Source organism: Pituophis catenifer, unplaced genomic scaffold (assembly GCF_029215685.1).
Source record: "Pituophis catenifer annectens isolate HBS135680 unplaced genomic scaffold, rPitCat1.0.hap2 SCAF_8, whole genome shotgun sequence".
Taxonomy (NCBI): Eukaryota; Metazoa; Chordata; class Lepidosauria; order Squamata; family Colubridae; genus Pituophis; species Pituophis catenifer.
The window spans coordinates 72,874,300-72,895,432 of record NW_027256888.1 but is presented as its reverse complement, the minus strand read 5'-3'; the positions used below and the strand labels follow the sequence as shown (position 1 = coordinate 72,895,432).

Below are 21,133 nucleotides of genomic sequence, written 5' to 3'. Positions count from 1 at the left end.
ACACTATGGAATGCAAAACCATCCAGCCCCCGAAGACAGACCCCAAACAATTTGTTAGCACCTAGTCCGAAGCTCACAGTTAACCAGGGGGGAAGGTGGGAACAAGGGAAAAGTTAACCATATGGTTTGTGCATGAAAATCCCAGATCCGTTGCTTCTTCTGTAACCACTTGGCTTTAGTAAAATGTACATTCGCTAATAATGTATTCAAGAATCTTTCTTTTCTAACTGACAAAGTTGGGATGGTTGACAGATCTAGGCATCATGAAATCTAAGAAACCTGTATGTGTTGCCTAATTCTTGCATCTTCCTTCTACAATCCCATCTGCCAGGACCCACAAGTACAGAATGTCTAGTTGTGTATAACATTTTTTTCCTGCCCATCTCACCAGAAGGTGACTTCTTTAAAACCATAAAAATATATATAGGTAGTCCTCGACTTACAACCATTCATTCAATGACCGTTTGAAGCTACATCAGCACTGAAAAAACTGATGCAGCCTTAACTACCGTCCACATTCTGACATTTCCCTTTCTATAAAAAAAAAAAAAAAAAGGTAAAGAAGTCCCGCAGATTTAACTCCATTAGTTGTTGCCGATCCTAAAGGGATCGTTTCCATTTCAAGGCCACTGAGCCAGCGCTGTCTGAAGACATTTCCACAGTCCTGGGGCAAGTATGACGTTATCCTTCCCATCAAAGTGGTACCTATTTATCTACTCGCATTTGCATGCTTTCAAACTGCTAGATTGGCAGGAGCTGATGAGAGGACGGGAGCTCACCCTGTCGCATGAGCCTCGGGTCTTGAACTTTTACAGCCAACAAGCCCAATGTCTTAACTGCTGAGCCACTGTGCCGCCCTTTCCTTTTCTATGGTGCGCTGCAATTCTCAAGAGCAGAAATAAAGCTTTAAAATCCAGGACTTACCTATGAGGGGAGGAGAAAGTGGCACAGGACTTCATATCCAGTGCTGGGTCTGTCAAATCCAGTTCAAATATTTCTAGGGAAGCATTGGTACTGAAAGTGGCATCCAACTGCTGAGCAGAGGTACCTGCAAAAAACACACATTTGCTTAACACTGACTTATTATAAAATGGGCGCCTATGAATTCCAATATAATTCGGCAGAGCTGAGGAGAAGCCTTAAACTAATATTGTTCTGTAGGACTGCTTAAAAACTAGTCTCCTTCTAAAACAAGACTGTCAAACGCAAGGCCCGTGGGCCAGATCCGGCCCACAGGGTGCTTAGAACTGGCTCGCAGGGCCGCTCTAGAAACAGCGAAGGTCTGGTCTGCGGTGCCTCTCCTAGCGAAAATGGAGCTGGGGGGGAGGCACGTGCATGGCACTCACAAACTCAGTTTTTGGTCGTGACAGCCTCCTGCAGCCATCTGCCAATGAAAAAGAGCCCTGGTAGCACAGCAGACTAAAGCACTGTTATTAACATCATCTGCCTGCAATTACTGCAAGTTCAAATATCACCAGGCTCAAGGTTGACTCAGCCTTCCATCCTTTCTAAGGTAGGTTAAATGAGGACCCAGATTGTGGGGGCAATAAGCTGACTTTGTATAAAATATACAAAAGTATGAAGGCTATTGTTTAATGCATTGTAAGCCGCCCTGAGTCTCCGGAGAAGGGTGGCATATAAATCAAATTTTAAGAAAAAGAAAAGAAAAACAACACCGGAGTCCCCGAGCTCCGTTTTCTCCACGCTTGGCCCTCCCGAGCTCCGTTTTTGCTGGCAGAGGATTGCAGGAGGCTGTCGCAGCTGAAAACGGAGCTCGGGAGCCTGTTTTTTCTGGCAGAGCACTTGGGCCACAGGCACCCCCCCCGACACGAGTAACATCAAGCTGGCCACACCCACCCTGGCCACGCCCATCCCGCCCCCACCCCCCGAGATCAAATACAACCCTGATGTGGCCCTCAATGAAGTTGAGATTGATACCCCTGCTCTAAAGAATAACCTTAGGCTATTTGGGACTAGTATAACACATTCTATATACCCAACCTTTCTGGGGCAAATCAGCTGGTTTTCAGTATCTGTGCTTGAACTAAAAAAAACCCCACATTTCGGATTGCTTCGTTTATATCTAAAAGGAAAGAGGGTTGCATTTTTCTCTGTATGGACATTTGCTCTGGAGAAGATGCTATACAGGTAGCCCTCGACTTACAACAGTTCATTTAGTGACTGTTTGAAGTTACCACTGCACTGACTTATGACCATTTTTCACACTTATGGCCATTGCAGCATCCCAATGCTCACGTGATCAAACTTCAAACACTTGACCACTGACTCATATTTATGACGGCTGCAATGTCCCGGGGCCATGTGATCACCTTTGGCAACCATCTGACAAATAAAAGTCAATGGGGAAGCCAGATTCACTTAACAACAGTGTTACTAACTTAACAAATGCAGGGATTCAATGAATAACCGTGGCAAGAAAGGTCATAACATGGGGCAAAATCCACTTAACAAATATCTCTCTTAGCAGCAGAAATGTTGGGCTCAATTGTGGTCGTAAGTCGAGGACCACCTGTACAGCCATGCATTTAGAACATTTTAGCAGATTCTGCACAAAGCAGAAGGTTGGGCTAGATGACCCGAGTTCCTTCCAGAGCTGGATTTTGAGTGGGAAAAAGCAAAGGGTATTATTGGAGGACAGGGATATAACTGTACAGAATACTGCATTGTTGGTGAATGTTTGAAACACTCATTAGGTAAAGGTAAAACTTCCCCTCGCACATATGTGCTAGTCGTTCCCGACTCTAGGGGGCGGTGCTCATCTCCGTTTCAAAGCCGAAGAGCCAGTGCTGTCCGAAGACGTCTCTGTGGTCATGTGGCCAGCATGACTCAACGCCAAAGGCGCACGGAATGCTGTTACCTTCCCACCAAAAGTGGTCCCTATTTTTCTACTTGCATTTTTAACGTGCTTTCGAACTGCTAGGTTGGCAGAAGCTGGGACAAGTAATGGGAGCTCACCCCGTTACGCGGGACTAGGGAACCGCTGAACTGCCGACCTTTCGATCGACAAGCTCAGCCTCTTAGCCACTGAACCACTGTGTCCCATGAAACACTCATTAGGTAAGGAAATTTGTAATTTCCCCCCAAAATAGAGGTGCTAATAGCCCTCTGGTGTTCAGGGCCCAAGTTTAACCTTAGGTAAATGCTGCAAAAAGAATCTGCACACGCAGCAGGATTTTCTTCCATGTGTATATGCACAGGATTGTACTATAAATGGATCTTTTCTCTTGGCTAGATGGCAAAAAACTCAGAAGATGTAATGAAACAAATGTCATTTCAATTTTGGAACAATAGCTCCAGTAATTCATGAAGTCAGTGGCTCTAAAAGATGAACTGGACATCAACATGCAAAGGTAGGGCACGTGGTGCTAAATGGGAGATCTGAATTAGATGGATATTGTCTGTTCTAAATACTTTAGTTTATTAAGAATCCATTTCCTCTTTTCACATAATCAAATAACTAACTTTTTGCCAGTTGTAACTTTCAAGTACAGTAATTATCAAGTATGTCCATGTTTGGAATGAAAAAAATTAATTCAGTCCTTTTTTTAATCTGTCCAGTCCAATGGTTTACTAGAAAAAATTAATTCAGTCCTTTTTAATCTATCCAGTGCAATAGAATCCTAGAAAAAAAATATATGGAAAGGGATTCAGGGCTCTGTGTAACTATCTATCCATCAACATGATAGCTTTCCAAAAGTAAAAAATGAATGGGACCAAAATTGTTGGGAAGGAAAAGAAAACGTTGGTTAACAAAAGATTGAATTCCAAAGTATGTGTGTTGCAGGGGGGGAAAAAAACAGAAAAAATATCTTCCAATGCATCCCTATGAAGAATGTATCTGGGCAAAGGTTAGGAATGCTACCCACCTCTCCATTCTCATCCTAGTCACACAACTCAGAGTGGAGTTGCTATTAAGAGACTGCAAAGAATTTTTGGAAGCCACACTGTGCATTCTTACCCAATCCTCTGAAATCAAACCCAACAATTTACCTGTGGCCAAGTAAATGGGATGATGTTGAGAAGGGCTCCATGCCTGCATGGCAGTACGGTCTACCTCTTTCAGTTTCATCCTGCTGAGAAAAGGAATATAAAGAACATCAACGCTGTTATCCTACTAAGATGACTTTTTAAAAATTTTTAATTTTTTTTTTTCCTGAACAAAGGCATCCGGAGGGAAAAAACCCCAGGAAAGCCCCTTTTCCTCCAGTTTCACATCTCTTTCTCACTAAAGGCATTTCAATAACTAGTATGTGATTCAGGTCTTCGTGGTCTAAATGCTTCCCTTTGCTTTAAACCAGGGTTCTCCAACCTTGGCAACTTTATGACTTGTGGACTTCAATTCCCAGAATTCCTCAGCCAGCCATGCTGACTGAGGAATTCTGGGAGTTGAAGTCCACAGGTCGTAAAGTTGCCAAGGTTGGAGAACCCTGCCTTAAACTGACACTAGAGGCAAGAAAGATTGACATTACTCAAAAGTTACTCATTGATAAAACATACACGAAATGACAAGTATTCTCTTTATTTATTTATTAAATGTATATACCTGCCACTCTACTCTGAAAAGGCACTGTATTATCATCCTAGATCTTTCTCAAGATTAGATTTCCAAACTGGATTTCTAAGTAGGGTATGAAGCGTTACACTAAAATAACAATATACAATATACAACAATATACAATACAATAAAAATACAAAATATATAAAGCCTGGTTAGTTAATGCTTTGTCCTCGGTTTTGTGGCACTCAATTATATTTGCTCTCAGCACTTTCAAAATGTAAATAGGGTTTGAGTTAACAAAAGAAAGATTGAGATAATTTTAAGTGTGGTGCTAAGATGCATCTCTCGGAGAATTTCTTGACTTCGTGGGCTAGAAAAGAGGCTTGCTTACTCTCCTTTATGTTCCACTTGGAATCTAAAATTACCCGAACATAAAATATCTGCTATTTGCTAGGTCAGTGTGCAACAAAGCACAACTCATGACGTATTGAGTTCATTCCTGAGTGAGGGGATGGTTTCAATTGCCTGTCACCTTTAGGAGGTCAGTATGCTCCTTATTTAATAAGACATTGCTAAACCCAACGATTCTGGATAGTTTTCATCCAGCCTTCAAAAGCTTCCCCCTTTTTTGGGAAAAGTTGTTAAGAAGGTGATCAGAAGGCCCTGGAAGAAGCAGATTACTCAAACATATTTCAGTCAGGGGCATAATATACAGCAGGGGTGGGCAATTACGGCCCCTTCACAACCTGTGGACTTCAACTCCCAAAATTCCTGAGCTGAGATGGCAGTGTTAAAAACCACCCAAGGACTATTACAATCACATGGCATCGTCGTAGCACACAAACCAACTAAAGGCTTCCAAAACATCTTAAGTAAACTTAAAAGATCCAGCAGTCCCAGGAAAAACAAACAAGAAATATCTATAAGATAGAGAGCACCAAGGATCCTTCCCTATAAAATTTATTTTAATATAAGTGTCGATAAAGGAGAATATTTTAGCTCAGGATTGAATTTTTTTTTTTATTTTGATTTATATCAAATGAGGGATCCTTGGTGCTTTCTGAGCTTGGTTGTTTCCTTGAAGACGTTTCATTATGTCTTCAATGAAATGTCTTCAACATCATCAGTGCTAGTAAAGAATAGGGTTTGCTCTCGGTTAAATAATAATAATAACTTTGTTGTCATTGTACGTGTATACAGAGTATATCCATACAATGAAATTCACTTAACACCCGAAGACCAGGTCCAACACACATAACAATCCCCAAACACACTCCCACCCATCACAAATTCCCCACCCCTAAACCAACCAAACATCGATACAGCAGACCAAGTAATGCTGTCCAACAGCTCACTGATGGTGGCCCTTTAGTTCGTTGTTGAGTGCAATTATAGCTCTGGGATAAAAACTATTCAGAAGACGTGTGGTCCGAGTTTTAATTGTTCTGTATCTTCTGCCAGAAGGCAACAGATATATTATATTCTAGCACAGTGATGGCTAACCTTTTTGGTGCTGAGTGCCCAAAGCGCGCGGCCACGCAACTCCAAAATGAAATGAGAGCGCCCCCTGCGCAAGTGCCCTGTCCCCGCCCCTGCGCATGAGCCCCACCCCCGTGTATGCGCGCACATCCCCAGGCATGTGCCCTGCCCCCTCTCACCCATTTTTGGCTTCCAGGTTGGTGCAGGAGGCCTTCCAGGCCCAAAACAGTGTGTGTGTGTGTGTGGGGGCGCACGCGTGCAAACCCCCAAAATGCAATACAAGCATCGACCACACATGCACCCCCCCCCGCATGTGTGCATCCCCTGCATGCACCCTGCCACCCACGCATGCGTGGCAGAGACCGAAAGACCAGCTGGTTCTCAGTAAGCGCGCGCGCACATGCACGGTGAAGCTAGGCTGGGACAATGGCTGGTGTGCCGCCTGTGCCATAGGTTCGCCTTCATGGTTCTGTCATGGTAGTTCTTTGGTTGGGCTGTTTACTGTTAGTTCCTCAATTGGGGTATTGTTTACTTCTTGATTGTTGGTCTGATGTTGATCTTTGTGTTAATCTATTCTATGCTGATCTGTGTATTGATTACTGCTGAGGAAGTGTTTTGTAGGATCCTCTCTCATATTTTTTTCTTCTTCTGATGCAACAACTTAAAACATAGAAGAACTATCAAAAAGCCGCAGCAACGGAAGGCACTGACTGGACTTGCACAACCAGTTTAAAAAATACAAGACAATTTTGGTTAGCTATTTAGGAAGACTTTTGACAGTGGAAAGGGTGCTCAGCAAATGATGATCTTGGCTTAGCTGGACCTGTTTAAACAGAAATGGGATGGCCCTTTGCTGGGGATACTATAATAGTGCATTCCTGCCATGGGTTGAACTAAACACTTTCCAACGTGGCTTTTAATCAATTCTATGATTCTACAGTTTAAGTATGGGTGTGGTGGCCTAGTGGTTAAGATGCTGGGCTTGTCGACCAGAAAGTCAGCAGTTCCGAGACCCAAGCACTGTGTGACAGGGTGAGCTCCCATTCTGACCCCAGCTCCTGCCAACCTAACAGTACAAATGCATGTAAATGCAAGTAGATAAATAGGTATCACTTCGGTGGGAATGTAACAGCGTTTCATGCATCTCGGCATATAGTCATGCCGGCCACATGACCACAGAAGCTTCTTTGGACAATGTTGGCTCCCTCGGCTAGTAAATGGAGATGAGCAGTGACCCCTAGAGTCGGGCATGACTGGCAGGGGAAACCTTTATCCTTATATTTACAATTTAACTATAATTTATTAAATAAACCCAAATTGATGGGTTTATCGTATACACAAAGATGTAAAACATGATTCACAAATCACAATAGGCGAGTCTGCACATCATGCTAAGATCCCAAAACATAACACACTAGGCCACAGAACTGTGAACATACTGTGATGTTTGTACTGTATTTTATATATTCTTTCAGATCAATCTTGCAACAACTGTCTAAGCCATGTCTTCTTCCCACCTAAAATACTATGTAAATGCTGAACATTCCAAAGTTTTTGTCCATCCAAACTTGCCTTCACTATGCCAAGTGCAAGGGAGAATTTAAGTAATTCCTCTGTAACGTCATGATATCCTTTGGTTGCAGCTTTAAGTAAAGCTGTTGTGCCATCCTAAAATGTAAATGAATGCTACAGCTGTGGGAGAGCGATTTTTTTCAACATATGGTTCCTTTTAATTCTGATCGTGAAGCCACAACTGCATTTTTTAGGTACTGTAAGGACAGCGTAGCGACAATGAGAAATAATTGAGAAAGTATCCTAGCCAGAATCAACACCCAAATAAATAAACTTTATTATCGGTTTATTTGTGGTAATTTGAGTGTCTATTCTAGCTAGACATGTGATACGACACCCGGAAAAAATACGGCATCCTTCACTTAATCCTCCAAGGAAAGATTGAAGGCAAACGAGGTCCAGGCAGAAGAACGTCATGGCTTCAAAACCTAAGGGACTGGTTTGGACAAAAGTCAGCAGCACTTTTTTATGCAGCTGCTGGTAAAAATAGGATCGCCAACATGATCGCCAATGTCCGATGACGGATATGGCACAAGAAGAAGAATAATTCTAGCTAGAATACATTCTCAAGTATCTCTCATCATTGTTATGCTACCTATATCTTGAAATAAAATGCTTGGACGATCGGTCAACAGGAATCAAAGAATTAGCCACAAAATCGTATTTGTAAGAGGCCTTAAATCTCTATTCACAGTCCTTCAATGAGAAAGCAGGTCTTAATCTGCACATATGTGATTTTAAACTGACTACAGGTAGTTCTCAACACAGAACTGTAATGGAGCCTGCCCATTATGATCGTATGTTATGACAGTCGTAAGCTGTATGTTGTATAACAGTCATAAATAACCAAACCCGGTTTTGCGACCTTTTTTGTGGCAGTCGTTAAGGAAATGCTGTAGTTGTTAACTGAACTCATGGCTAAATGACCGGTTGTAAGTGTAATACATGGCATATTTCATGAATTCAGAAGGACAACATGGGAGGGGCCTCTGTATAATCATATCTCAAATAATTCAACCTTTGGTCCCTGGTTACTCTTTGCAGTTGTAATGTTCAGAACCCTCCATAGTGGGAAGTTCTATGAACCAATCATGTACTCAATGGATAATTCTGAAATCTTTTTCATCTACATCAAACAAATCTCCAATCGGCTCTAATGAGATTAATATTGAAAAGGAATCCTCTTTGCTTTCTCTTGAATAAGCTGTAGCTTTTTTCCCCTCACCATGATGGAAATCAGGATGCCAAATACAACAAATCTAAACCAACCCGATATTAAATGAAGCTTTATTATGCTACGGTCAATAAATACCATGTCCCTGGATATTTATACAGATAGGGCTCTCCAAACCATACAGAAATATGTTTTTGTTCGATGTGAATTATTACTAGGAGTATTCAGATGCAAAGGCAAAGTATAGGTAGTCCTTGACTTACAACCATTGTTTAGTGACCATTCGAAGTTACAACGGCACTGAAAAAAGTGACTTATGACGGTTTTTCACACTTACAGCCATTGCCGCATCCCCATGGTCAGGTGATCAAAATTCGGATGCTTGGCAACTGACTCACATTTATGGCAATTGCAGTGTCCTGGGGTCATGTGACCACCTTTTGCGACCCTCTGACAAGCAAAGTCAATGGGGAAACCAGATTTACTTACCAGTTGTCACTAACTTAACAACTGCACTGATTCACTTAACAACTGTGACAAGGTCGGTTGTAAAATGAGGCTCTTAACTGTCTTGCTTAACCACAGAAATTTGGGGCTCAATTGTGGTCAAGGAGTACCTGTATGCGTGAAAGTATATGTGGGTTCTCAGATAACACCTATATGTACCAGTGGTGAAATTCAGCTGCATCTATCCAGATCGTGCGATCCAGTAGCGCTGGCGGCGGGAGGCTCCGCCCACCTGCAAGGACGTCATCACATCCCGTTTTTGACCCTCTGCGCATGCACAGACAGCTGTGCGCATATGTGGAGGAGGCACGCACAAGCCACATTTGCAAGCCAGTAGGGAAAGGTAAGTGAATTTCACCTCTGGTACACTCCTTTAAACAGCTGCATTGCCCCCCCAGCTTTATTTAGCTGTGCTCTGCAGCGGAAGCTCATCCACAGAAAATTTGCACTTTATTTAAGAAGTTGTGGACAGTTGCTCTAGGAGCTTCCCTTTGCACTCCAAAATTCCCATCCTGCCTTTTGAATCCGAAAAACTATACAGAGGGAACAATAACTATTATTTTGCCATTTTAATCAGGTTTCAAGAACAGGAGTCATAAAGGAAAGTCTGTGTTCACTCAAGCCACTGAAGAAAAGTTTAGCTAAGCACTATGCCCAGATCCTGCCTGTGTGATTGATTTATGTTTCAGTATGTTGGGCAAATGCTGAGTTCTTTTCTACAACCAAAATCACAACCATACAAACTCAAGAGCTACAAGAGAAAGGAAGTTTGCTAACTGCCCCCCTTCCCTTTGAACCAGCTGAAAGCCCCCCTCCCCCTTTGAACCCTCTGCCTTGTGCAAATCCAACCCGGAAAGGTGAGAGTTGATGATTCATAGTGTGGCAAAAATAGGGAATTTTAGCCCGGAAATTGCAGCCAAGAGCCAAACTGCAAAAGCCAGGGGCTGGCCTGCAGCTCCGTGTACATGTCTACCTCCGTATTGTTTCTCTGTGTCATATATGTAGGTATATGCCTAATTATGTATGTCATGTACCCCGTTTCCCCGAAAATAAGCCTTCCCCGAAAATATATTTAAACGCAGAGCTGGAAATCAGGTAAGACGACAAGAGGATCCCCCGTCTTGCTCCAGGCGCCCTCAAATAACAAGACCTCCCCGAAAATAAGGCCAAGCGCTTATTTCGGGGTTCAAAAAAAATATAAGACAGGGTCTTATTTTCGGGAAAACATGGTATGTATGCATGCATGCATGTAGATAGGTTAGTAGGTATGCATGTATGTAGGTAGGTAGGTATGCATGTATGTATGCATGTAGTAGGTAGGTAGGTATGCATGTAGGTAGGTAGGTTAGTAGGTATGCATGTATGTAGGTAGGTAGGTATGTATGTATGTATGCAGGTAGGTATGCATGTATGTATGCATGTAGGTAGGTAGGTAGGTATGCATGTAGGTAGGTAGGTTAGTAGGTATGTATGTATGTATATGTATGTAGGTAGATAGGTACGTATGCATATAGGTAGGTAGGTAGGTATGCATGTAGGTAGGTAGATTGGTGGGTATGCATGTATGTAGGTAGGTAGGTAGGTATGTAGACATGGTTATGTAGTGTATATTGGAGGTGGGGAACCCTTGGAGAGTTGCGTGCCACAAAATTTCATTTTAATGCATGCCGATTAGTCTACATTCAAAGTGACAATAAAAGTTGTTATTATTGTATTCTATTTTTCTATTCTATTCTCCAAGCGGGTTGGACCAGCCACGGACGGGCAGCCCGTCGCCTTCGAAGCCACGGACAGGCCCAAAGCCGGGTGGAACAAAAGCTGAGGCGAAGCCAAAACCAGCGGCGCTCCTTGGGATCCTTCGGCCTCTTTTCCAACGGCAAACCCGAGGCGGATGGGCTATATATATATAAAGGGGCGCCCCCGGGCTCCAATTCTCCCGCCTCAGCCTGCTGGGGATGATGGGTCCCCCACACACTCACTACCACCCCCACCCGGGCAGACGCCTCACCTGCTCGGAGAGGGGGCCCCTTTCAGGTTCCGCTGCCGCCTCCTTCCTCCAACTCCTCCTCGGCGTCTCGGAGCGGCCGCGGCTCCTCCACGTTCCGCTTCAACGTGGCAGCCGGAGCACCGCCTTCATCGCGCCGGCTTCCGGCACTAACCGACGCCCGCCCGAAGGTTGGGCTCATGGGTTGGGCCTACTACGCCACGCAAGCGCGGAGCCTTGGTCGTCGACGGCCTCTTCGGGGCCGCCAGCTGAGGCGGGTGGGCAAGGGAGAAAGGGTTCTCTTGCCCGCGTGCAAAACGCCTTTCCTTTCCTTTCCTTTCCTTTCCCGCGGACTAGGCCGCAAAAGATGTTGCGGGGGTCGGGACACCCCCTCAAAGGGCTAGGCCGGGCTCCTGCCGCTCAGTCCACGGACACGAGCCGGTGTGGGCATTGGGCAAAGTCTGCCTAATTTTTTATTTTTATTTTTTTGCGGACAATATAATACAATTTAAATCAGGGGTCTCTAAGCTGGCTGAGGAATTCTGGGAGTTGAAGTCCACAAGGCATAAAATTGCCAAGCTTGAGAGACCCCTGATTTAAAGAATACCTGTAACTCATAGTTGAAATCAAGGGTCTTTGGTGTTCTCTGAGATTGTTTTTCTTTTTTTAAAAAAAAATACAATTTTCCTTTACACAACTCTAGTACATAATCAACAGACTTGTCATGTTGCTTGTATCTTTCAATTTATACTGTTTTTGTTTCCTAGTAAGATTTGATAGCTTATTGGTAACCTTGACTATCACTAAGTGTTGTATCTTTATATTCTTGATGAATGTATTTTATTCTCCTGATGTACACTGAGAGCATATACACCAAATTCCTTGTGTGTCCAATCACACTTGGCCAATAAAGAATTCTATTCTATTCTATGGATCTATTTAGAGCTATTTAGCTCTCATCAGCTAGCTATACCCTTCTGGGATTCAGCCTGCATCGGAGCTGAAAGGCGAAAGCAGTATGCTCCGTCCCGTATTTGGGTAGACCCGTTTGCCCTGATGAAAAATGTGTCAGTCCAGTTGCTTTTTCCAAAAAATAAAAATACTTTTGAGAAAAACTATGACCTGGATGACTGAGAATCCTCATAGGCATTTGACTATTAATGCTGCTTACTTATAATGCTGGTCTGTGACTGCAATAAAACTATTATAGTTATGGTGGGCATCTAATTTAGCCATCAGGTATGAACAGGGCAAATGCTTTTGTAATTAATCCTGGTTTCAGGAAACCTGTTGGGTAGGTTCAAGCATCATGCTAAGCCACCTTGTACAAAGAGATAGCAGTCTAGGCGGTGCTAAGCTATTGCTTGATCCCCACATCATGTTCAGACACGCTTCTTTTTGGCTGGAACAGGTTATAGACTAGATCTATTGTTAATGGAATGAAAGACTGAAAAACATTCCTGGGTCAGCCAGATACAGTTTATTGCGCAGGTTCAGAGCCAGATTTGTACCTGAAATTCTGTACAAAGGAAGAATTCTGATACAACTGTTTTTATACATATCCAAGACAAAGGGTTTGGCGAGCTCATGCATTTTTCCATATGGTTAACATACACTTGTTATATGATAATTGACACTTCCTAATTACTAAACCATTATTTTCTAGTTTATAAGATTATCTTTAGCTAGACATCCTTCCTTAGTTCTGTAATTACTAATACGGGAGTTTTATTGCTGTCCTTAGGCAATAAGTAACTCTTTGTAACATACATGTCTTTGTGTCTTTGACAGTGAGGCCCCTCAGATGTTTTCCATATGGCTGTCCTTCCGTGACAGCTAGGCCTCATCAGAAGATATATTACCAATAATGGGATTTAGCTGATTTTTAATGTAATCTCCAAACAAGCACATTTCTCCCTTATAATGTGAATAGAGAGGGTCCTTTAGTGTTCATGTAGCTGACGCTGTATGATTCCTACTTTATTCACATTACTATGACTAGCCCTGTTCTCGGCTTAAACTATTGCACAGAAGTGTTAAAAAAGCAAATACTGTATTGGGGTATTTTGTCAACCCCAGTAAGTAAAATAATTTCATTTAACAAGTCAGCTATGCCTTACACCACACAAATAAATACTGTTGCCATCTATACCTATCTGTACATAGCCATAAAGAATTGCAAAAAAAAAATATCTCATGTTCATCCCTAATTTTAAAGCCTAAATAATGTATCTTAAAACAACAGTAAACCAGTTACTATTTTCCATTTACATGAGGTGAGGGAACCTATGCTAAAATATTCATACAAACCCTGAAATATTTTTCAATCAAAAGTTTAAAGCAATATTCTTTACTGGATATCGTCTGCATGTGTGATTTGTAACTTATAATTCCCAGCTAAGGTAGGGAAAAACTGGGAAATATGGTTGCTAGTTTAGAAAAGGTAGACTTAGATTCTATGGCAACTGGGTAAGCGCCATAAGAGATCAAAGAGAAAATTTAAAGCTCGACAACTGATTACGTGTCATCAAGTGGTTTTTGACTCCTAGTGATTACATAGATAAGATGAAGCTCTGCAGTACTTATTTTTTTTAAGTAATGGCCAACAATTACTTAATGATTTTCCTGTAACTTTGCTTAAGTCTGATCATTTCACCAAAGGATTTACCGTATTTTTCAGAGTATAAGACACACTTTTTTCCCTCCTAAGAGGCTGAAAATTTGGGTGCGTCTTATACTCCGAATGTAACCCCTCCCACCCACTGGCCCCCACACATCCTCTTCCTGGCTGCAGATTGCCTCTGACAATGCCTTGTGTTTTTGGGCTCTGCATGTCACATTTTCATCCTCCAAAGGCTCCGTTTGAGAGCCCTTCAAGGCTGCGGGAGTACATTGCCGCCGATCTCCCCCCCCCCAAAACACAATGCGCAGTGCCTAAATGGCTACCTGGAACAGCTGCTGCCTTCTCTTATCCTTTCCACACTTTACCTGCTTTAGTCACTGGAGCTCCAGATGATCAGATGTGCTTTAGAAGCTGTTTTTTAGCCCCAACCTCAAAACCAGTGAGCGAACTAATGTGCTGAAGCTGACCAGGCTAAAGATGATAGCCAGATGAATACCTGGTAGGCAGATCCCCCCCCATTTTCCTCCCCAAAAACTAACGATGCGTCTTATACTCCGAAAAATATGGTATTTTATTTAAAGTTGTAACACTGCATAGAAATTACATATTTATATATCTTGAAATAAACATCTCAACCCCTCTCAGTGCTTACAATACTTATGAATTCAGCACCCCCTTTAATAATGCAGTATAGAAATCAAAACACGTAAGGCAACATTAAGGTATTTCTTTATTATAAATAAAATCAGTAAAATACAAGAAGTTGACTTCTATACTTTTGACAAACCTTGAAGTTCATTTCCCCATTTCCCTTGGAAATCTGATCCATTAAGCGGGGTTAAGTTTTTAAAAAACAGATGGAAAAATCAGATGAAAGTTGAGTTTTCTACAACATGAAAAAAAATCGATGAAGAATCCACAGCACGAATGTTTGGCCTTTAAAACATACCTAAGGAACAAAATATTTTACATGTAATCAGTTTTTGAAAAGCATAAGACTTGATTGCATACTAATCTTCTCTATGTTTTTAATGTTAACCCACAGGTGGGTTTTTTTTAAGTAAGATATAATTTAATTTTTGGTGATAAGGGACAATAAATTTAGAAAATGACTCCATTTTATGTAACATTTTAACCTTTAAAGATCCCTTTGTGGGACCTGTCAAAAGCTAGATTGCCACAAAATACAGAATAGCAGTACATGCAAATACTACACAAAATAAATTTCTATCGGTGATACAATCATATACAACATTTTAATAATAAAGTTGATTTCACACAAAAATTTTGCATCTATGTGATCAATCATATGTATTCAGAAGGACAGGTTTATGAGTTCTCACAGTACTGTTTTATTTAGTTGCTAAAACAAACAAAAAAATGTAAGCAATTCACTGGTTTAGTTTGCAGCTAACAAACCAAAGCTATAACATAAGTTTGATTTTAGTGACTAGTATATATAGACCACCATTAAAATGTATAGTTTGCTCAACGTAGTGGCCTAGTTTAACATTACCCCCATTGGATCAATTATTTTATTCTCTACTACTACGGCATTGCAAAATATTTTAATGGTTACCTGGTTATCCTCCAGGAGAAATTTGTTTCCTGAAAGCAAGAAAAAAAGTACCGTGAATACATAAATATTATAAATTATATTTACATTTATAGGTTGAAATATACTTTAGTCAAAACTGAAATGAAACAAAATATGGTGTCCTCATCTATGTGGATAATAATCACAGCAAATCATGATGTGAACAGCAAAAGTATTTTAATCATTGAACACCACAGAAAAACTGGCCAAAAGAAAGGTATCAGTCTGAACATCCATGTTGCAGATATGTAAATATATTAGCCTGGCATTTTAAATGTAAATTATATTTTATGGGCATAGTCTGATCTGGCGGTGTGCTCCAGATTCCTTCAATTAAATACCATTTATCAAGACTCTGGGAGCACATCTTCTCTGTAATAGTGCCTCCCCTCTGGAACAAGATTCCTCCTGAGATTCAAACAGTCCCCATCCTACTGCTACTTTGAAGGTTCTCCAAAGATGTGTCTCTTTGCCCAGGCCTTTGGGGCAAGAGATTTACACCATTTTGCATTTTCCATGATCCCTATCCAGGTTTGGTTTCTCTGCCACCTTTTATTGTTTTGCATTTTTAAATGTTTTAAAAAGTTTGTAAACTCTCAGAATCACTGGGAAGGAGCTAGTATTGTATATAAATCTAATTAATAATTTTGTGGCAGAATTTTGAATCTTTTGTAAACAGTATCAATTCATAGAAATTATACATAATTAAACAGTATGCATTCTTAGTTATATTTAAAAACAGATTCACTGCAATCAAAATCTTTATCAATGTTTTAATTTTCCTTTATTACTGTACTTAACAAATTTATAAGGCTGTCCAACACATGAGTACCTCCGGGTGGCTTATATTAAAATATCATAAACATAAGAACCCATAAAACCACCAACCCAATTGTGGAACCACAAACTTATCCAAATGTGAAGAAATCTGATTCAATGCACAATCTAATACATGGAAAGGAAATCTTCAGGGGAAAAACAGCAAATCTTACCTCAAATTTTGGGACTCCATGTTCCAAACATTGCATACGCATTCTTTTAAAAAAGCAAAACAATTAACGATTTATCATCCAAGAGTAAAACGGCACATGTCTAAAGCACAAAGCACAGCTAGAGGTTTCTTTGAGGCATGTCCTTAAATCAAATGTAAATCACATTACCAATTGTATTATAAGTCCCACGTTTTCTTTTAAGGTAAAGGGCCACTTTAGTGGCTATACCGAAGAGGCCATAAAAATCTTGGTTCAAGATAATTCCTTTATAACCATCAAAAACCAACTGAGTGGCAGGCTTTGCTCCGACCCCCAGGGATCCCTCTCAACCCAGAGTTCCCAGAACTTCAGCGATTCGGGTTTGCCATGCAACACGTGGCTTATAAACCAGGAGGACGGCATCCGAATTAGATTTAGAACTTAGATTTTTTTTTAAATTTGATTTATATGCTGCCCTTCTCTGAAGACTCAGGGCGGCTTACAATGCGTTAAGCAACAGCCTTCATACTGTTGTATATTTTATACAAAGTCAGTTTATTGCCCCCACAATCTGGGTCCTCATTTTACCCACCTTAGAAAGGATGGAAGGCTGAGTCAACCTTGAGCCTGGTGAGATTTGAACTTGCAGTAATTGCAGGCAGCTGATGTTAATAACAGTGCTTTAGTCTGCTGCCCTACCAGGCTCCTGCAATAAATAACTTAAGTCACTTTAAATCAGATCTTCAAACTTGGCAGCTTTAAGACTTGTGGACTTCCAACTCCCAGAATTCTCCAGCCAGCATAGAAGTCCACAAGTCTTAAAGCTGCCAAGTTTGGGGACCCCTGCTTTAAACGTACACTAATCGGCATACATTTAAATATTTAATATTTAACAGATAACAGAGTTGGAAGGCACCTCGGAGGTCATCTAGTCCAACCCCCTGCTCACGCAGGAGACCTATACTAGGGATTCGAACCGCCAATTTTTCTGTTTCAGTTGACCCCAATATTTAACAGGCCCAGTTGAAGTCCACAAGTCTTAACAGCTGCCAAGTTTGGGGGACCACTGCTTTAAAACGTACACTAATCGGCATACCTTAAAATGGAAGTTTCGTTGCATGCAGCTCTTCAAAAGCAAGCAGTTAGGGGAAGCAAATCCCCACCCATGTGCCCTTCACCCACGCAGACTACAACACACATCATCCCCTCCCAACGAGCCCGATGCTCGCCTCTTTCGCCAGAATTAAAGGCACGAATCCTCTCCGCCTCCCGTGCAAACGAGCGAGGCGGTTACTAGCAAACCTTCCTTCCTTCCTTCCCCCGGACACAACGGACCCTCTCGCGTGCAATTCAAAGGACAAAGAAAAATAATATCCTCTAATTATTTTCCGATTTGTATTTATCTAATTAACGTCCCACCGCGAGGACAGAGCGGGGGTGGGGGGGGAAGGCTTCGCGGCGGTCCCTCCGACCCGCCACGCGTAACTCCCACTACGGCGCGGAAAGAAAGCCCCGCGCCGGAACCCGCGAATAAAAGGACTCCCTCTTCCTTCTAGCCGCGCTCCCATTGGTCTAAGCCAATCGCCGGCTTTGATTGGCGCACGACTTCTTTTCCCTCCCCCCCCGCTTCCGGTGTTTTGAGCGTTCGGCGGTCAGTTCCATAGCCATAGAACAGGGGTGGCCAAATATGGCCCCTTTATGACCTGTGCACTTCAACTCCCAGAATTCCTGTGCCAACTTGGCTGCCTCAGGAATTCTGGGAGTTGAAGTCCACAGGTTGTAAAAGGGCCACATTTGCCCACCCCTGCCATAGAGAGATGTGGGAGTTTACTAAGGAAAGAGGAACGGAAAGCAGTTGTCCTTCAGCGCTTCCGGTGCTACTTCCGCTTTCGCTTGGCAAGGTGGTGGTAGAGTTGTGTTTTTTTTTTTTTTTGGTACGGGGTTTCGGCTACGACAAAAGAAGGCCTAAGGCGCCATTTTCCTGAGGGAAGGATTCCTCTCCTTTGCAGGTGAAGAGGACATCGGTTCGAATTTGGTATCTAAAACGGAAGGGAACCAAAGGACAGGCAGGATCCCTGAAGAGGTGGCTTCAGTTGACCCAATATTTAACAGATAACAGTAACAGAGTTGGAAGGGACCTTGGAGGCCAACCCCCTGCTGACTCAGGAGACCTATACTAGGGATTCGAACCGCCGAACTGCCAACTTTTCTGAATGACAAGCTCAGTGTCTTAGCCACTGAGCCACCTAGACCTGTCAAGGAATGGTCCCTGTTAAAAGGAGAGGCTTCTTCCAGTTGTCCTCTATTACGGCCGATGGCACGGGCACATCCATTTAACTTTCTTGATGAGGATACGGAAGCTGCTGCCATCTTCTTCACTTCGACTTCCCAAGCTATGCAACGATTCTTGGAATATCCCGGTGTTCTTCTAATCTAAGCCAAGTCCTATCCCTAACTTGGCTCCTTTCAGCTTTACCAACCAACCAACCAACCAACCTGCCAGCCAAGGTCTGCCAGAGGCAGCCTTGGAGTGTTTCAAGTCCGAAAAACTCAACTTTGGTGCTTCACACGATATAAGACCAAACAAAGTTGGAAACTTGGCGACTTTGAGATGTGTGGACTTCAACTCCCAGAATTCCTCAGACAGCATGGGGGAACTGGGGAATGGGCATGGCTGGCTGGGGAATTCTGGGAGTTGAAGTCCAAAGTCTTAAAACCGCCAAGTTTGAAAACCAACTCTGTTAAGACATTGTAGAGGGACAACACAAGTTTACAGTGGCAAAAGTATGAGAGACAGGGTGAGATGGTGCCTTTAGAAAGCGGGACTGTTTATTTTTCTATCTCGGGGGGGGGCATTGGAAATGGATATAATTCTCACAAGAACAGGAAAGAGAGAATGAGAGAGGGAGAGAGAGCGAGAATGAAAGAGAACGAGAGAGAGACCTCTATACATCCTGGAAACTGTGGTGTCCGGTGTCTAGTCCAGGGATGGACTAGAAGACCTCCAAGGTCCGTTCCAACCCTACGACTCTATACTACTACTAATAATTTAATTATACAATTGCAGGGTGCCTGTGTGTGTGTGTGTGTGTGTGTGAGAGAGAGAGAGAGAGAGAGAGAGAGAGAGGATTGTGTGTGTGTGTGTGTGAGAGAGAGAATTAGCGAGAGAAGAGAAAAAGAGAATGAGAGAAAGACCTCTATACATCCTGGAAACGAATCCTGAAGTGCAGGTGAGCAATGTGCTTGGAGCTCTTTGGCTCAGAACTTCAGGACCCGGGACAGCGGGACGAGCTGAGAGGAGCTTTTTGGCAACAGTACTTAGACTTATATACTGTTTCACAGTGCTTTATGGCCCTCTCTAAGCGGTTTAGAGTCAGCATATCACTCCCCAAAATATGATGAAAGAATCTTATGTAATGATCATTTTAAAACACTGCATTTTATGACTAGTCCCCACCCTTGTTGTGATAGACAGGTGGTCTGGTTAGGCTGTGCTGTTTCATCCCTTATAAGTAAGACTTGGGCCTGAATATTTATAGATATGAACTACAGCAGTGGTGGGTTCCAACCGGTGTTACCACCGGTTATCTTCACGCACGCGCTTTGCGTGAACACAGTGCGTGAACCCAGTTGGGTTTCTGCCCAGCTGAGGTGCGGCAATCCACTCTGCCGTGCCTATCAGCTGGGCTAAAAACCAAGAAATAAAGGTAGGAATAAAGTGGGGACGGGCGGGAGGGCTCAGCTCCCAGTCACAGAGAACCGGTTCAGTGACATCACATCGTCACCACTACCGGCTCGGCTGAACCGGGAGCAACCCACCACTGAACTACAGGCTTTTTAAATAACTTGTAATATAATCTAGACCAGGGGTCTCCAACCTTGGGAACTTTAAGACTTGTGGACTTCAACTCCCAGAATTCCTCAGCCAGCAAAGCCAGCTTTGCTGGCTGAGGAATTCTGGGAGTTGAAGTCCAAAAGTCTTAAAGTTCCCAAGGTTGGAGACCCCAGATCTAGACTTTTATAATTAAGTGTGTTTTTACTAACCAGCACTAACCTGATGAGGTTTTGTTAACTTCTCAACAATTACAGAGAAGGACAGCCGGTAACTGCCTTGTTTTCACAAAATTTTAAAGGAGAAACAGTGTTTTAACAGAGGGAATTTAGAGGAGAGAGAGAGAAAACAAAGGCGACATGTAAACAACAGCATCAATAATGACAGAACAAATTATATAAGGAAAAACATTTAAGCAAAAATGAGAAGTTTAACTTTGAAAAAAGTTTCAGGTGACACATTTTAAAAATTAGCGGCAAGTGAACTGTCAAGTTGTGGTTATGCTAATGAAATATAGTACAGTGGTACCTCGGGTACTCGACTGCTTCAAAACTCCTCAAATTTGACACTTGACACATTTTGTCGTATAAAAATGTCTCGGTACTCATCCTTGTTTGGTACTCGATGCAATGCAAAAGGAATTGGGGGACAGCTGCAGAGAGTGGACAGGAAGTCAGCTATGGGGTGGGAAAGTCGCTGACATAGAAAAAGGGACAAATGGGAAGTCCTTCCAGGAGAAACAAAAGGTCATATGATAAGTCACATGGTTTGTTTGCTACTCATCTTTTTTAGAACTCTGGTTGCCTTGGTGGAACCAATGAAGCATGAGTACCGAGGTACCACTGTAATTTCTTCATATTACTGACATTAGGCAA

The 21,133-nt window shown here is 42.4% G+C and overlaps 1 protein-coding gene and 1 long non-coding RNA gene across 9 annotated transcripts in view; both read right to left on the bottom strand.

Moving 5' to 3' along the window:
* Positions 1-11,383, bottom strand: part of SEC31A (SEC31 homolog A, COPII coat complex component) — a 67,523-nt gene extending 56,140 nt beyond the window's left edge. For 7 of the 8 annotated variants that reach the window (XM_070948885.1, XM_070948889.1, XM_070948890.1 and 4 more), the window contains exons 1-3: positions 11,260-11,383; positions 4,012-4,094; positions 925-1,048 (exon numbers count right to left, since the gene is read on the bottom strand). In XM_070948885.1, coding sequence (XP_070804986.1) covers positions 925-1,048; positions 4,012-4,090 — 203 coding nt within the window. In that variant the 5' untranslated portion in view covers positions 4,091-4,094; positions 11,260-11,383. The remainder of the gene's footprint in view (positions 1-924; positions 1,049-4,011; positions 4,095-11,259) is intronic. The other variant, XM_070948888.1, reaches the window with a different exon arrangement.
* Positions 11,384-14,570: 3,187 nt separating this feature from the next.
* Positions 14,571-17,916, bottom strand: LOC139320392 (uncharacterized). Its single transcript, XR_011600689.1, has 4 exons — positions 17,523-17,916; positions 16,448-16,490; positions 15,438-15,466; positions 14,571-14,807 (listed from the first exon to the last, which is right to left on the bottom strand). It is a non-coding gene; the product is annotated as an uncharacterized lncRNA (long non-coding RNA).
* Between the last annotated feature and the right edge of the window lie 3,217 nt (positions 17,917-21,133).